Raw genomic sequence first — 14,801 nt, forward strand, 5'->3', positions numbered from 1 at the left:
TTCTATAGAAGGGTTGTCCTCCTTAAACTTGCTTCCGGACACTTATATTACAGCATAGACAATGTGGTGCCCCACAGACATTTCTCGTCTGGCTGCCTGGGCAGTTGCTGCCATCAGATAAATTCTTTTAGGGTTACAGTACTTCTCTCTTCATCAGGTAAGTGACAGTAAAAGTGCAGTGTTTGAAAAGATCCTAACTAACCTACACTTCAGGATTCTTCCTAGTGCTAGATTTAAATTAAGTTAAACAATGCTGTCTCTACAGATTTTGCCCAGCCTGTTGTCTCATTTTGGTTTCACTGAATAGTATCTAAGGGAAGCGGGAATATGATTATTGGGTGGAGTTGAGTGAGGTCCACAAATTGTCTATGATATACCACTTAAGAGTGAGTGTGTGTGTGTGTGTGTAAAAGTGTGAGTGAGAGAGGAGTAGAAGGGCCAGTAAGGGCAATGGTTGAAGAAGGATGGCTTTAACTGAAACCTTCTCATAATCACGAAGAAAACCTTGAAAATGTGAATTGAATTGTAAACAAATACAGTTCTTCCTGAGTTTGTAGGCAGCCTAAAACGATAGCTTGGAGAAGTGTGAAATGCCTCCTTCCATTCCTCACAATGAGTTATTAATTGTGAAACCTAAACGTGACAATATAAACATCAACATCCAGTTAATGCAGTGGTCCCCAAACTTTTGAGGGTCGCTCCGCCCCTTACCTGCGCGGGGAGGGGGTTCTGGACAGGGATAAGGGGGCCGAGCCTGGGGCCGCAGCTGTGGGTGGATCTGAGGCTGAGTGCAGTGGCGGGAGCAGAGCCACAGCCGGGCTGTGGTGGGGGCTGGCAGCCGGACCTGTGGCCAGGTGGGGTTTCGCTCCTGGCCCCGTCCCCAGCCTTGGTCCCAGGCCAGGAACGGAGCCGCTGGGAACAGGGCCAGGAGCTGGGGACACAGCTACTGGCAGGACCAGAGCAGAACTAGGGGCAGAGCAGGTCCCATGGGAGCTGGCCTAGACCCTGCCACGCCCTGCCAGATGTTCCTCTGCGCCCCCTAGGGCGGTGCGGCCCAAAGTTTGGGGACCTCTGAGTTAATGTGTTTATTCCACTATCCCAAACTGCATCCTCGAGTGCCAACAGCCTTACTCAATTGCCACAACCTCCAGCTTTCCTCTGACATCTTGTACATGTGATGTTTTGAAAACTGGAAGTGTGGGGACAGCATAAATTAAATAACAATGGGTCTGCAGTACTAGTTGTATTTATTGTTATATTTAATTCTATAAAAAACTAAATTTAAAAAAAATGTGTCTGAAGCTACCACATTTCTAAGATCTTCACCGGAGTATTGCGGTATCCAGAGTCCTTGCAGCAGAATTTAGGTCCAGTATTCTGCAAAATACATAGGTCCTTCAATATAGGATTTAGTGGCATATAATACTAATATTACTGTCTATTCTGGGTGCCAGTCTAGTCTTAGATATAGCTCATGGTCCTGGCCGTCCAGACTCATGAAAAGATTGTGACTGAGCTACTGCATATCCCACTTTTAGTCACTATTTTTGAAAAATCAGGGAATAGTGTTCCATTTTAACCCTAAGTAATATCATTGAGGCTAGTCCTCATATATCTCATAATGAGTAACTGTAATCTACAGATACACTCCTATGTAGTCATAGGTCAGCTGGTATAGTAAATGTGCAACAATGCAGGTTGTGTATTAGACCTTATAATTTCATATAGAGAGTAAATATACATTTTTGGTCCTCTCATAACTCAAACTGTCACACTACTGTACTTTAATTCAAAATTTCTCTGAAAATAAAGTAGCTGTTGGTCTGAGACTTGATACTTCAAAAATTATATTATCTTGAAACTTCATAGAGCTAAAAAAAAAACCAAAACCCCAAAACCATAACACTGTCATTTGTAATAGATCTATTGACAGACCCTTAACTATAACTTGGCTAGCAGAGAAAAATTGTCATTTCTAAATCATTTGTGTGTATGTTATATACATACATCTGTTGAGTATTTTTAATTCCTGTAATTGCTTTTTAATTACAATACCAAACATATGAGAATACTAATGGAATGTCAACTTGAGAATAAATTATATAAAATAACTATCATCTTTATTGGATTTGAACATGCTAATTGCTAATAGCTTCATGCGATGTGGTGACAGATATTAACCTTTGTTCTTCAACAGCTAAAGGAGATAAAAATGACATGCTCATTATAATAGTTAATGTATTCATTGCTCCTGCAAAATAATAGAAAAATATTAATGACTGATGCATGATCTAGAAAAGTCAAAGGAAATGGGTTACCAACTGTCTCACATTGTGTGTTGTATGTTAATTAGCTGATGTCGGTGGGGAATGTATAGACTAATATTACAATGCCTCTAAAAATGTACAGTAGAGAATAATTTCATGGTCTTTTGGTAAAAGTACAGAATGTCTGAGGGGAAGGTACAGGTAATTTGATGTCTCTGTGTGGAAAAATTATCAAAAATGTGTCAGGTAAACAGAAAACAATATTGAGAGAGACCAAGAAATCCTTTTTCAGCAGCAATTCAGGGGGTGAGGGGGTGGCCTGTTGCCAACAAACATTGTTAGTGGCATGTCATTTTCCTGGTAAAGACCAAGCCTGTGTGGCTTTGAAATAACGTGAAAAAAATTATGCTGTAGTTATGATTATTTTTGTTGGTTCACTATATATCCTTATACTGGGGTAGGAATGTTGATTTTACTGATATTAATTGTATGACCCTCTTACGAAGAAAATCATCTTCAGTCAGAACTATGTTAACGTGAACAAGGAACCTTTTAGTTTTTACTTGCAGTGTCCACTTGGGAGAGTTACAGAGCTGTGCTTTGGTATTCACACCCCCTTAGTCCAAGTTGTGGGGCAGTGTAGACAATCCCTAAGGCTACTACTTCTGAACATATTCCCCTCATAATGTTCCAAACATTCTGTTACCTATTTGCATCCTTCCTCCCACCCCACCAAGTATATATATAATCGTTTTTATATTTTCTATTTAACTGTCCTACCTTAAATGGAGTGTTTTTACATTACCACAAATCCACATAGGATGCTAACAGGGTGACATATGCTTGTACTCCCACGAGGATGTAGAACTGTGCTGTTGAGTCATCTTGGTATTAGGTGCTTCGAGATTTTTGTTGAGCACTCTGAGGTTAGATCAGAAGCATAGGCGCTGACTCTGTGAATGCTCCGGGGCTGGATCGCTCACAGAAAAGAAAAAAAAAGGGTGCTCAGCACCCACCAGACACTCGCTGATCAGCTGTTCAGTGGCAGGTTGGAGGCGCTGGGGAGAGGGGGCAGGAAGAGGCGGAGCTAGGGTGGGGCCTTAGGGGAAGGGGTAGAGTGGGGCTGAGGCACCCACCCAGAAAAATGAAAGTCGGTGCCTGTGATCAGATATGTTCAGTTAACTCCAGATTAGAATTATTAAAGGGACCTTGGGTCCAGACAGAAAAAATGCTACAAGGAAATCCACAAGAACAGCTGTTATTTCTTCAGATGGCTGAGAGATGCACTCCTTTCCCCCAAAAACCAGCTGAGGAGGGCAGACAGGCCTCTCAGTTATTCTCCAATGCCATTGTGACTGTTTGGGGTACTGTCTGTACCACTTCTAAATGGTGCATGACTTCATGAAATTGCATCATGAAATTACTGTCATGGAAAGCCTGTATGTTTGTGGATCAGCCATGAATTAACAAGGTTGTATCCTGCTTCTGCCTGGCCAGAGACAATAGTGAGGGATCAGCCCACAAGGATGGTCTGTTCAAAGCAAAACAGGTTGGGACAGTGGGTTGGCTCTAGCTGGGAAAAGACACTTCCTCCTCTTATCTGAAGAGAGGGGGATTTAGAAGCAATGGAAAGTTTCCAGGAGGCAGAATGAAAGAAACAGAAGTGTATTAAGGGACTCAGAGGAGGGAACTAGGGGAGAGAGCTATTTTGCAACAGATTAAGGTGAAGGAGGGGCAGGGTGGGTGGGCAAGGGGGTAGAGGACCCTGGCTGTCTGCCTGGACCCGGATGGTTGCACAAGGAAAGGGTGAACTAGCACATGAGGGACGTTTTATGAGTATGCTTTGTACTATCTTGTGCTTTACATGAGTAGGAATACAAAGAGAGTAAAGATGTTAAACTGGACAAAATGTGTGTTCTTTCTGCTTCACCAACTGCTGGGTACACCTGAGAGAGTTCAGCTGTAAACCAGAAGCTTGCCACCTTTGGGGTGCAGTTCTGGGAGAGGGGTGTGTTTAAATACCAGGGAGTCCGAAGCACAGGAGCCGACTTTCTGATTCTCTGTGGTGTGCTCCACCCCCACTCCATCCCCAGCCCTATCCTCACTCCACCCCTTCCCCCAAAGCCCCACCCTGCCTCTTCCCGCCCTGCCCCCTCCCCTGAGTGCGCCCTGCCATAGATGAATGGGGGAGCGATCTAAAGGGGAGGTCACATGACCGGTCATGCATCTGTCCCGTCCCCTCCCCCCCGCCTCCTTCAGCAACCCCTGCGCACCCAGCTCGAGGCCACCGCGCTCTCTCCACTGCACGTTACCTGTAGGGGGCGCTCTCCTCCCGCTGCGCCTGTCCCCACATCGTGTTCCGCCGCCCTCCCTGGGAGGGAGTCTGAGCGGGGAGCTGCCTGACTGGGGCAGTGGTTGGGCTCTGTCCAGGCTCCAAGAACTTGGAGATCCAGAGTGCCAAAGGCTTGGATTCCCATCACAGCAGTCCTGGTAGGCAGTGGTGCTGGAATTAGTGCTGGGGTTGATAAATTGTTTTTGTTGAAACTTTTCAGCCAAATTCACCCTCATGCAGAAACCAAACACGGGAAATTCCACCCTAAAAAGTAAATGATTGAAAAGGTTTATGAACAACTGACAAAGGCCTTGTCTACAATAGAAAGTTGTACCACTTTACAACTTGTTGTTAAGTTAGTGTAAACACAGTTATATCTGTGTAAAGGTCCTTTAAACCAGTATAACTATTCCACTCGGGGGAGAGGGGTAACTATACCAGTGTAAGGCACCTTTATTCTGGTATAGCTACATCCATACTAGGGCTTGAACAAGTATAACTATATTGGCAAAAATATCAGACCCCTGACTGACGTTATCATACCAGTACAACTTTGATGTGAAGATCCCGCCGAAGACTACCTTTAATGATGAGTAAGGCTGCGAGTCTTTCATGGAGGTCACGGATTGCAGCAGCGGCAGGGCCCCTGGCCACCCACTGCCCAGAGCAGCAGCAGTGGTGGTGGGGCCCCGGGCCACCCCACTACCCCAGCAGCTGGGGGCCTGGAGTGCCCCTCCCCCCAGGATCAGCAGCATCCCTGGAAGCCACACAGACACACACCTTAAGATTTAATTAGGAGTATTTTTAGTAAAAGTCATGGACAGGTCACCAGCCCGTAACTTTTTGGTTATTGCCTGTGACCGGTCCATGACTTTTACTAAAAATACCCACGATTAAATTGTAGCCTTAATTATAAGTGTCACTGTACATTCTGCCTACAGTATGGTGACATAGCTTTGCATGGCAATATATGGAGATTATAGGGTAGAATCATTGGGAGAGGAAGATATTTGTAGTTACTGATTCTGTGATAGACTGATGGTTGTAGAGTAATTTGAGGTCACCTTTCTCAAAGTGTAACATGTTCTTGCTGTTTAAGTCTTTTGTTTTGTCTTGATAGTGCTACTATAATTTAATCTTCCTTTATGTCACTTACTTTAGGTTGCCTGAAGCTCAGCAAAGGGTTGGAGGATGCTTTCTAAATTTAATGCCACAAATGAAAAACTTATACCTTGCATACTGTGCCAACCACCCGTCAGCAGTAAATGTTCTCACAGAACACAGGTATGTTTATTTTATAGTCAATTAAAACTCCTACAGAAAAAGTGATTAAAATAAGAAGTATGTAATTTTAAAAAAAAGCTGATAGGTGCACTTACTTTAAATACCCTACAGCCTTTTTGGTGAGTGCTCATTGCATTGTAGCCTGTTTAACCAAACCAAAGCTATTCTGCACACCCAGGGCCATTGTATCACTCTCTGGAAAACTATTCTTTGAGAAGATTTTTATAACCTAAAGAATGCACATAAACTGTCAACATGTAAAGGAAACAGTAGTACATATTATCTTAGTTTTGAGAGCATCTGTGTGAAAATGTTGTTGATTTTGAAAGTTCTGGCATGACTGATTTTGGTTTCTGTAACTTTCTACTGTCTGCCATCTGTATCTTAACTGTTGAAGGGTTGTGTTGGAGATCTAACCTTCCAGCTTCTGGAAAGACCAAGTGCAGGGCTAGAGTCTAATCTCAGATGCATAAGCATAAATCATGACATGCCTTGAAAAAATTGATACCTTTCCACACACATGTGAAATGCTAATTTTTCCATACAGTAAGAGGTGGTGTGCATTTCCACATACTGGAATTAGAACTTGGATCTTACATTTTGAGAGCAATAAATTTGCATGGAAAGCATTCAGAAAATGTTAACTTAATAGTTCTGAAAACATTTTATATTTATTTTCAACTTCACTCTAATGAAGTCAGTGTCACGATTTATGTGACTATAGGTAATACGTGCATAGGTGTTGCAGGATCAGGGCCTTAATTTTGTATAGTTTACAAAATGATCATCTCTTGTTTGTCAGAAACAAGCATTTGAGCTAACATGACTACCTTTAGCTGCTGAGGTTGTTTGGCTATGTTTAGGGCCCCATTCATGTATAGCACAGTTGCAGGCACCGTGTCTTACAGAGGAAGAAAGTTTGGAGCTAGACTGTTGCATTTAAGCCACAGCCGCATTCTAGTAAAGGTGGGGAGCTGTCCTGCAACTGGATCTCCTCCTAAGAATTCCTGAGAAGCAAATGCTGTGGTATTTGTTCCAGTAACTTTTCAAGGGGCTGAGTGTGTGTTCGCCTTGGAAGTCTAGGAAGCTTTGGTGGCTGCTGTGGGCATGAGTCAGAGAACCATAGCCATCCTACCCTGCCCTTCTCCATGAAGTTAGAAGCCATAGGGGAGCAAGCAGGGAGCACTGCCTGTACTTCCCTCCAGAATTTTTGCCCTTGGCAATGAGCCAGGGAAAAAGGCTCTTTGCAACCTCTCCACCTTCCCTGTGCAAAGTCAGACATGACTGAGGCCTTCATTTTCAACAATATTCGTTTTTCAGTAATATGTTCTATGGTCTAGTCATGCCTCTTATTCATTCACAATCATGTAAAATGTAAACCTTTGAATCATTTGATACAGGTGACCTGACCCCAACTTCCTCCTTAACTAAGGTTTTCTAATGTTTTGTGTTTGTGAAAGAACAAACTGAAATGCTTGCTGTGTGTTACAGTGAAAGCAAACAGTGACAGAGTACTCTGTATGGGAGGTGAAGAGGAAGGAAAATAAAATGTATAAAATGCTGTAATTTTTTTTTCTTGCTGATGACTAGTCTCAGCTGGCATTCTCTGTACACTGTGAAGTATTCAGACAATACGCGTCCAGGATTTTTAATAATCTTGTTCAGCCTAAGGACTTTCTCACATTTTCTGCTAAGTAGTTAGTGCCTCTGCCATCTTCCCACATGCCAGGCTGGGATTCCATGTAAATAGGACTTGGCAATTGATAGCAAAGTGAACAGATATATTTCTTAAGATTTGGCTATGTGTAGGGGAAAAATTTATCCCGTGCTTCAAAACTGTTCAGAGAACAGAGGAGAAAACTGGTGCCTTTAGAATTACAGATAAAATGTTTATAATGGGGGAAGATTATAGTTGTGTTACTGGGGAGAAGAAGAAATGCTGCTTCTGGAAGGTATCACCCAGATAAAAGATATTGCAGTCCCTTTCTGGTCTGTAAAATCAACTTTGTGAATCCCTATGGAAGTCATCAAAAATACCATAGAACAATCAAATAATACACTGTAGGCATGCAGCTAGTTTCAAGGTAATCTGACTGTTTGCCAGAGGCAGAGAGCAAAGGGAAGCATGTCCTGATGAATGAGCTCCCGTTTAGCATGTTGTTTTGTCTGTTTGAATGAGATGTGTCAATGGAAATATGAACTTTGGATTTGTAATTGCCTCCTGTAGTGGTTTAGAGTGGGTCCTCCCTGTCAGTCGCTGAAGGAGGCCATTCCACCTTGCTACACCACCTAACGGCTGATAGTCAATTGCCAGGGGATTAGCACAGTAAGTGTCATCAAAGAGTCTAGGACCCTGGCCCCTTGGCATGGGGCAGGGCAATTGGCAGTCTTTAGCCCAGATCCCTGGCTGAGGCAGACGGCAAACACAGACAGGCTGTCCAGCCTAAGGTGGGGAGGCTGCCACCCCAGGGGTGGGGTTGGCACCAGGGGTAGGAGGCCCAGCCCCACCCTATTCCCCCGTGTCCCAGCCCAGGGCCATACCAGTGGCGAGCAGTCCTGCCACTGGGTCAGCGTGGATCCTGCCAGAACATGCTGGCTCTGGTTTTGACAACACAGCCAGAATAATGTCTGGTTTCCCTGGGCTACTTCCTATCCCTCCTTGTTCATAGGGCTTTGTTGCTCTTGGGTCCTCAGTCTCTTTGGGGAACTCGGCAGCCGGCAGTCCCAGCAGCTCCTCGAGGTATTTGGCCGATGGCAGCCTCAGCAATTCCCCTCCCTCAGGGTCCTCCTCCGGGGGTAGGGGTTGGCACAGCTCAGTCCCTGGCCCAGGGCCCAGCAGCAAGGCAGAGGCATCCAACTCCGTCCCTGGCTCTGGCCCAACTGAGCTGGAGGCCCCATGTCTTATACTTCCCGTTCTGCCCCTTTGCTTCCAGCACAAGGGCAGGCCCAGCCTGGCTCCACCCACTAGAGGGCGGGGAGTGGTTCCTACCTGTGAGTCTCGGTGGGAGGCCTCTCCACCTTGCTACGCCTCCATTTAAAATGTTTAGTGCTTTTTCTTTTATTAAACCCTGCTATAGCAGACCACAACGTATGCCATCGAAAATACTGTTTTCAAAATCTACCATAAAGAAGCAAGAAGTTAAATTTAACAGTGCAACTCCAAAACTGTTGACCTCTCTTACAGAACAACAGAAACCCCTTAGATCAGAGGTGGGCAAACTACGGCCCGCGGGCCACATCTGGCCCACGGGACCCTCCTGCCCGGCCCCTGAGCTCCTGGCCCAGGAGGCTAGCCTCCGGCCCCTCCCCTGCTGTCCCCCGTCCCCCCCCACCCCCACAGCCTCAGCACACCGTGCCACCGGCGCAACGCTCTGGGTAGCCGGGCAGCACCGTTGCAGAGCTGCAGCCTGACCCAGTGCTCTGGGTGACATGGCTGTAGCGCGACTAGTGCTCTGTGCTGCGCGGTAAGGGAGCGGGGGGGTTGGATAGAGGGCGGGGGAGTGGTCAGGGGGCAGGGGTGTGGATAGGGGTCGGGGCAGTCAGGGGGCGGGGAACAGGGGGGTTGGATGGGGCAGGAGTCCCGGGGGGCAGTCAGGAATGAGATGGGAGATTGGATGGGGCGGCAGGGGGCAGTCAGGGGTGGAGGGTCTGGGGGTGGTCAGGGGACAGGGAGCAGGGGGTGGTGGATGGGGCCTGGGGGGGCCGTCGGGGTCAGGGAACGGGGGGGTTGGATGGGGCAGGAGCCCCAGGGGGGCCGTCAGGGCGAGAAGCAGGGGGTTTGAATAGGAGGTGGGGACCGGACCACACCTGGCTGTTTGGGGAGACACAGCCTCCCCTAACCGGCCATCCATACAATTTTGGAAACCCGATGTGGCCCTCCGGCCAAAAAGTTTGCCCGCCCCTGCCTTAGATTATAAGATTTTAAGGGTTGGAAACGTGTCTCTTTCTGCCTTGAATGTCACTGAATATACTGATGGCACAAAGTAAAAATATATAAATATGTAAAAATTCTAATAAATACCATGTATTGTCTCCTAATTACATAGAACTTTTTCTGTTACCATAAAGATCTGTGAGAAATGTTTAGTTTACACTGAGGTTCAGGGATAGCAGCCTCTAAAACAGTAAATGAGGGAACTTCATTACAATTATTAAATGCCAAAAACTAGGTTAAGACTGCACAGTTAAATTTACACTAAATCAGAGAATGGAAAAGTTAAGATTGCAAAAGCAATGCTCAGTTGCATTGCAAAGCCTGTATATTTTTATGGTATGTATTTAGCAGCAGAAACATGAATATTACTGAGCAATACATTTAACAAGAAAAAGGTAGAGAATATTACATGTGTACTCTGAATTCATTCACTGACTTTTGGGATTTGAATTGTACAGTGTGCAACTGATTTAATAGTATTTGAGGGAGGAAAATGGAAAATGGCTTGGAACTATCATCCTACAGCTTTTCCATCAGAGATTGTACCCTCCTTGCACTCAGCCTCTGTGTGCTTCAGTAACTAAACATTTGTGCATAGCGCTTGCCTACAAAATGGTCTACTTCATTTGCTCAGTATACAATTTTAAAGTCATAACTTTTGCTACATAAAAAAATAAACAATTTATCAAAGCCACTGCACCTCAAAGAGGACTAAGTCCATGCCAAGTTATAAAAAACATTTAGGATATTCTTACTATAGCTAAGACTTTTTAAAAAGATTATTTTAATTGTTAACAATAGTATATTTTTCACTTTCATAACATTCTAGAGCTGCTAGAAGGATTTAGTTCCAGCTTTTAAAAAATATAATTATAAAAATTGACTTTCGATCAGGAAGAAGTTCATCCATAAAGGTGAATTTTTCATAGTCATGAGCATGCAAAAATACCGGTTATAATGGAAACCATTTTACAGCATTCATTGTAGCATTTGCTGCCAGTTGAATGCAGTAATATCAAGATCATACGATAAGCGTCCATCCAGTCCTTTTGAAGGAAACATTCGGTAGCTGGCTTCTTCTGCTTCATAGTTCAAAAGACATATCAAGCTGTACATCGCTGTGAGCTGGTATCCTGATGCCTGTTAAAATTCAACTAAAGTGTTAAGGGATGGAGATAAAGATGAGGTGAACACTGCCAAAATATACATGTTAAAACACCGCTTTCCTGTCAGGACATACATTGGCTTTAATTTCCTTGAATGTTCAGCATGCAATTCAGACTAACGTTATTGAGTTAACTCTTCTAGCCCCAATGCCGAGAGCAGTTCCCCTTGCTGTGATTTTTTTAATTTATTTTTTGGTCACTCTTATACTCTTGTCACTGAACCCCATCTCCTTGTGTTTAGCTTAGTCTGAAGTCATACCAATTTTTAAAAATTGGGGGCTTCAAACCTGACCCTATTAAAGCTAAAAGGAGTGTTCCCATTTACTTCAGTGGGAGCAGGACCGAGACCTACATATGTGCTTATTTTTCGTCATTTATGTCAGATGTTGAGAACGTCTGTTGGCTTGCTCTCAGTCATCTCTCAAATCTTGGAGGGGAGGTTCCACAGAGGCTCAGAAAGGAGGAAGTCTGCAAGAGTTTTGAGGCTGCATCTGTGATTTGAAGAGATAGGGAAGATTTATAAGGCCTGATCCTCTAAGGTGCTGAGCACCCTCAACTCCCACTGATTACAGTGGAAGGAGAAGGTGCTCTGTACCTTTCAGGATTAAATTCATTTCAGGCTTTAGTCCAACAAATGAAAAAAATTATTTAATTCAGATTTCTTTAATGCACAGTATAAAAACCTGTAGTGAGTCCTATTGGAGGCATTTCCAATATCTAGCACAGGGATCGGCAACCTTTGGCATGCGGCCCGACAGAGTGAGTCCTCTGGCGGGCCGGGCCGGTTTGTTTACCTGCCGCGTCTGCAGGTTCGGCTGATCGCGGCTCCCACTGGTCACAGTTTGCCACTCCAGGCCAACGGGGGCTGCGGGAAGCAGTGGCCAGCACATCCCACGCTGCTTCCCGCAGCCCCCATTGGCCTGGAGCGGCAAAGTGCAGCCAGTGGAAGCCACGATCGGCTGAACCTGCGGACGTGGCAGGTAATCAAACCAGCCCGGCCCACCAGGGGGCTTACCCGGGCGGGCTGCGTGCCAAAGGTTGCCGATCCCTGATCTAGCACACATTTCACCCGTTTGATCATCCTTTTCCTGCTCCATGCTGGTGTACCCTTTTTTATTCACACCAACAGACTTTTTCTCTCTAGAAATCTAGTGTAGTCTGGGTGAAGTGTAATTTTTCATGCATCAGTTGAAAAAAGAGAGAGAGAGAGCAAGAAAATGGCGAGGTTTATTTTAAAGGGACACTGAGTGGAGTTAACCTGCTGTTTGCATCAGCCACTGTAAATTCCAGTCTGTATCACTTCCTGTTCATATTCTTCATAGTTTTCTTCTTAGTCATATATAGATAGAATCAGCATGAAAAAAGGCTTTTTTGTACAGTTATAGTATTGAAATATAGGATGAAAACAATAAATGACTGTTTAAAAAAGCTTTGGAGTAGTTTCTCTCTCTCTCCTTTTTTTTTTTTTATTACTTTCATTGTGAATGAAACAGAGTTTTGTTCAAATTTACAAAGCCACAAACAAATACATTGTTCTTCTTTTCTCTGAATTCAAAGTAATAAAGTAGTCAGAAATAAACCATTGAAATAAATGAAAATAAAAACCAGAATCCTAAATTTTCATGAACGAACGTGCAAAAATGGGGGTAATATCTAGTGTAATGCATGCTGAAGTTTGACTGCTGCACCATCTGTTCTTGAGTTGTTCCTTGCTTTCAGACAAGAACTCTCACTTTTCACCTCCTCCATTAAGTTTGGGACAGTCTAAACTAGCCCTGTTATTCTGTTTCGGTTGTGGGAGTGTAACTTTATCCAAGCATTAGGGTCACTAACCAAGGTATTATTCCTCCAGTGAATACTGTTCTTTGTGAAATTGGGCCAGTGTTTTTATATGCAACGGATTATTTCAGAGCTATCAACTTCTTTCCCAGGAATAAACCTTACAAGGCTTTTTCTTAAAAATGTCCTGAGTCTTTGTTCTGGGGGGAATTTATCAGCTTCAGTTTTTTTTTTAACCTATATCAGTAATGTTTAAGATAACTAAGTAAAAGCTTAGAGGAAAAAATATTTTCCTTGTAATTTTCCTGTTTACATTGTATGTTTGACAGTGCTTTGCATGTAGTCAGGCCTAGATCCAGGAATTTTACGCATGTGAATAAACCCCTTAGCTACTCTCAGGTATAATGTTTTCCAGGGCTGGAGCAAAAGCATACACAAACATCTGTTGTGTGAGTGGGGCTTTAACGTATCAGCAAGGGAGAGAAAAAATATAAAAAAAATAGGAAATTATGATTATAAAACTACAGAGGTCTAGATGCAGGTGTCTCACCAGAAACGTCAGTCTTTTGATACTGATGAGATTTTTAAAGGATGCAGTCAACTTAGACGTAAATAAGTTTGATGAACTCTCTGACATGAAGACTGTGGAAGAAATCAGTATTTCATATTCTCCCTCAATTCCCCTCTCCTAGTCTGGTACTCTTGTCTCTCACTTTAAGTGCCTGCTAGCGTCCTCTAAGTTCTCTTCTTCCTCTCCACCTTATCCCTTGATGATCTTGTCTCTGTGGCTTCATTTCAGTAGGCATTGAGTGTCTAACTCCCTTAGACTCCTTTGAAAATCCCATCCCTATATGGTGGACATTTGTGTATTTGGAGATATTTTTGTTAGATAAACAGAAAATTTCCAGCTCCAGCTGAATGTATGTAGAAGTAGCAGTAAAGGGAGGGATATTTAAAGATGCACGTTCAGTGCCTACTAAGTAGCATTGACCTTTAATGAGGCTACTTGCATACAGTACTGCACATTGATAACTTGCTTGTCTTCTTGTGAGGGAAGGAGCAGGGGGAAGAAATAAGGGGATGGAACAAAATAAGAAAAAAGGAGGGGGGGTAAGTTGAGGTAAAGAATGGAGACATAATTGTTGGGAAGGGAAGGGACATGAAAAATAGTCAAGACGTGGCACCTGTTTTATTGGAAGCATGAGGGGATATGTGTGGGCCTGGGCAGGAGTCTGAGCCACCAAAACTATTATGAGGGAAACTCCAGCAAAAAAGCTCAAGGAGAATTAATGTAAAAGGAAGGAGGGACTTGGAGTGGGACCTTACATGGACTGTCCATAAAACGAAGAAACATAACCTATTGCATGGGGGGGAGGAGTGATGACGTCTTTAAAAAAGAAAAATCGCTTTAAGTGTTACACTCAGTCATTATTGTGTAATTGTTCTGAAGAAATATGTGGGGCATAACCTTAATTTAACATTAAGTATGTGGGTGCCAAGTGTGATATATGTGTTTAAACTTGTGGACAATGGACTGAAAAAAGTAAAATAACATTTGCTCAGATTAAAAAGACAGACAAACTACAGTTTACTATATTAGGTAGTGAATAGCGCATAATCTCAAAATAAATGGAAAAAAGACAGAATAACGTTTTCAATACCAAAAATTATTTAATGGCCCCAAAAGAAGCCAGAATCATTATTATTGTAACTCTGTTTAGCTTTTTTCTTTGCCAGTGCAAAACTTAAAATGAGTCGATTTTCAATGGTAGATGAAATTATCCTTAATTTAAAGCTTTTAAAAGATAGGCAAACAAATCAATTTCTTTAGCTCTTGTGACTTCAACTTTATTGGATAATGCCTGTCAAGCATTTGCTGTATTTATATTTACATCCTCACCTTAATAGCAGTTTGGATAAATCTGTGGAGCTTGTACATTAGTTACTCCAATAATTGGAGCATGGAATACGGATAAATTTGAGTCAGAAAACTCTTTGTACTTCCTCCGCTTTGTGTATCCCAGAGCCTGCAAGCGTGC

General features: G+C 43.5%; 1 protein-coding gene across 6 annotated transcripts in view; it reads left to right on the plus strand.

The window, feature by feature from the left end:
* Positions 1-14,801, plus strand: part of ARHGEF7 (Rho guanine nucleotide exchange factor 7) — a 193,372-nt gene that overhangs the window by 121,995 nt on the left and 56,576 nt on the right. For all 6 annotated transcript variants that reach the window (XM_048855274.2, XM_048855282.2, XM_048855289.2 and 3 more), the window contains one exon: positions 5,761-5,883. In XM_048855274.2, the coding sequence (XP_048711231.1) occupies positions 5,761-5,883 (123 nt within the window). The remainder of the gene's footprint in view (positions 1-5,760; positions 5,884-14,801) is intronic.

Source organism: Caretta caretta, chromosome 1 (assembly GCF_965140235.1).
Source record: "Caretta caretta isolate rCarCar2 chromosome 1, rCarCar1.hap1, whole genome shotgun sequence".
In the NCBI taxonomy this organism is placed as follows: domain Eukaryota; kingdom Metazoa; phylum Chordata; order Testudines; family Cheloniidae; genus Caretta; species Caretta caretta.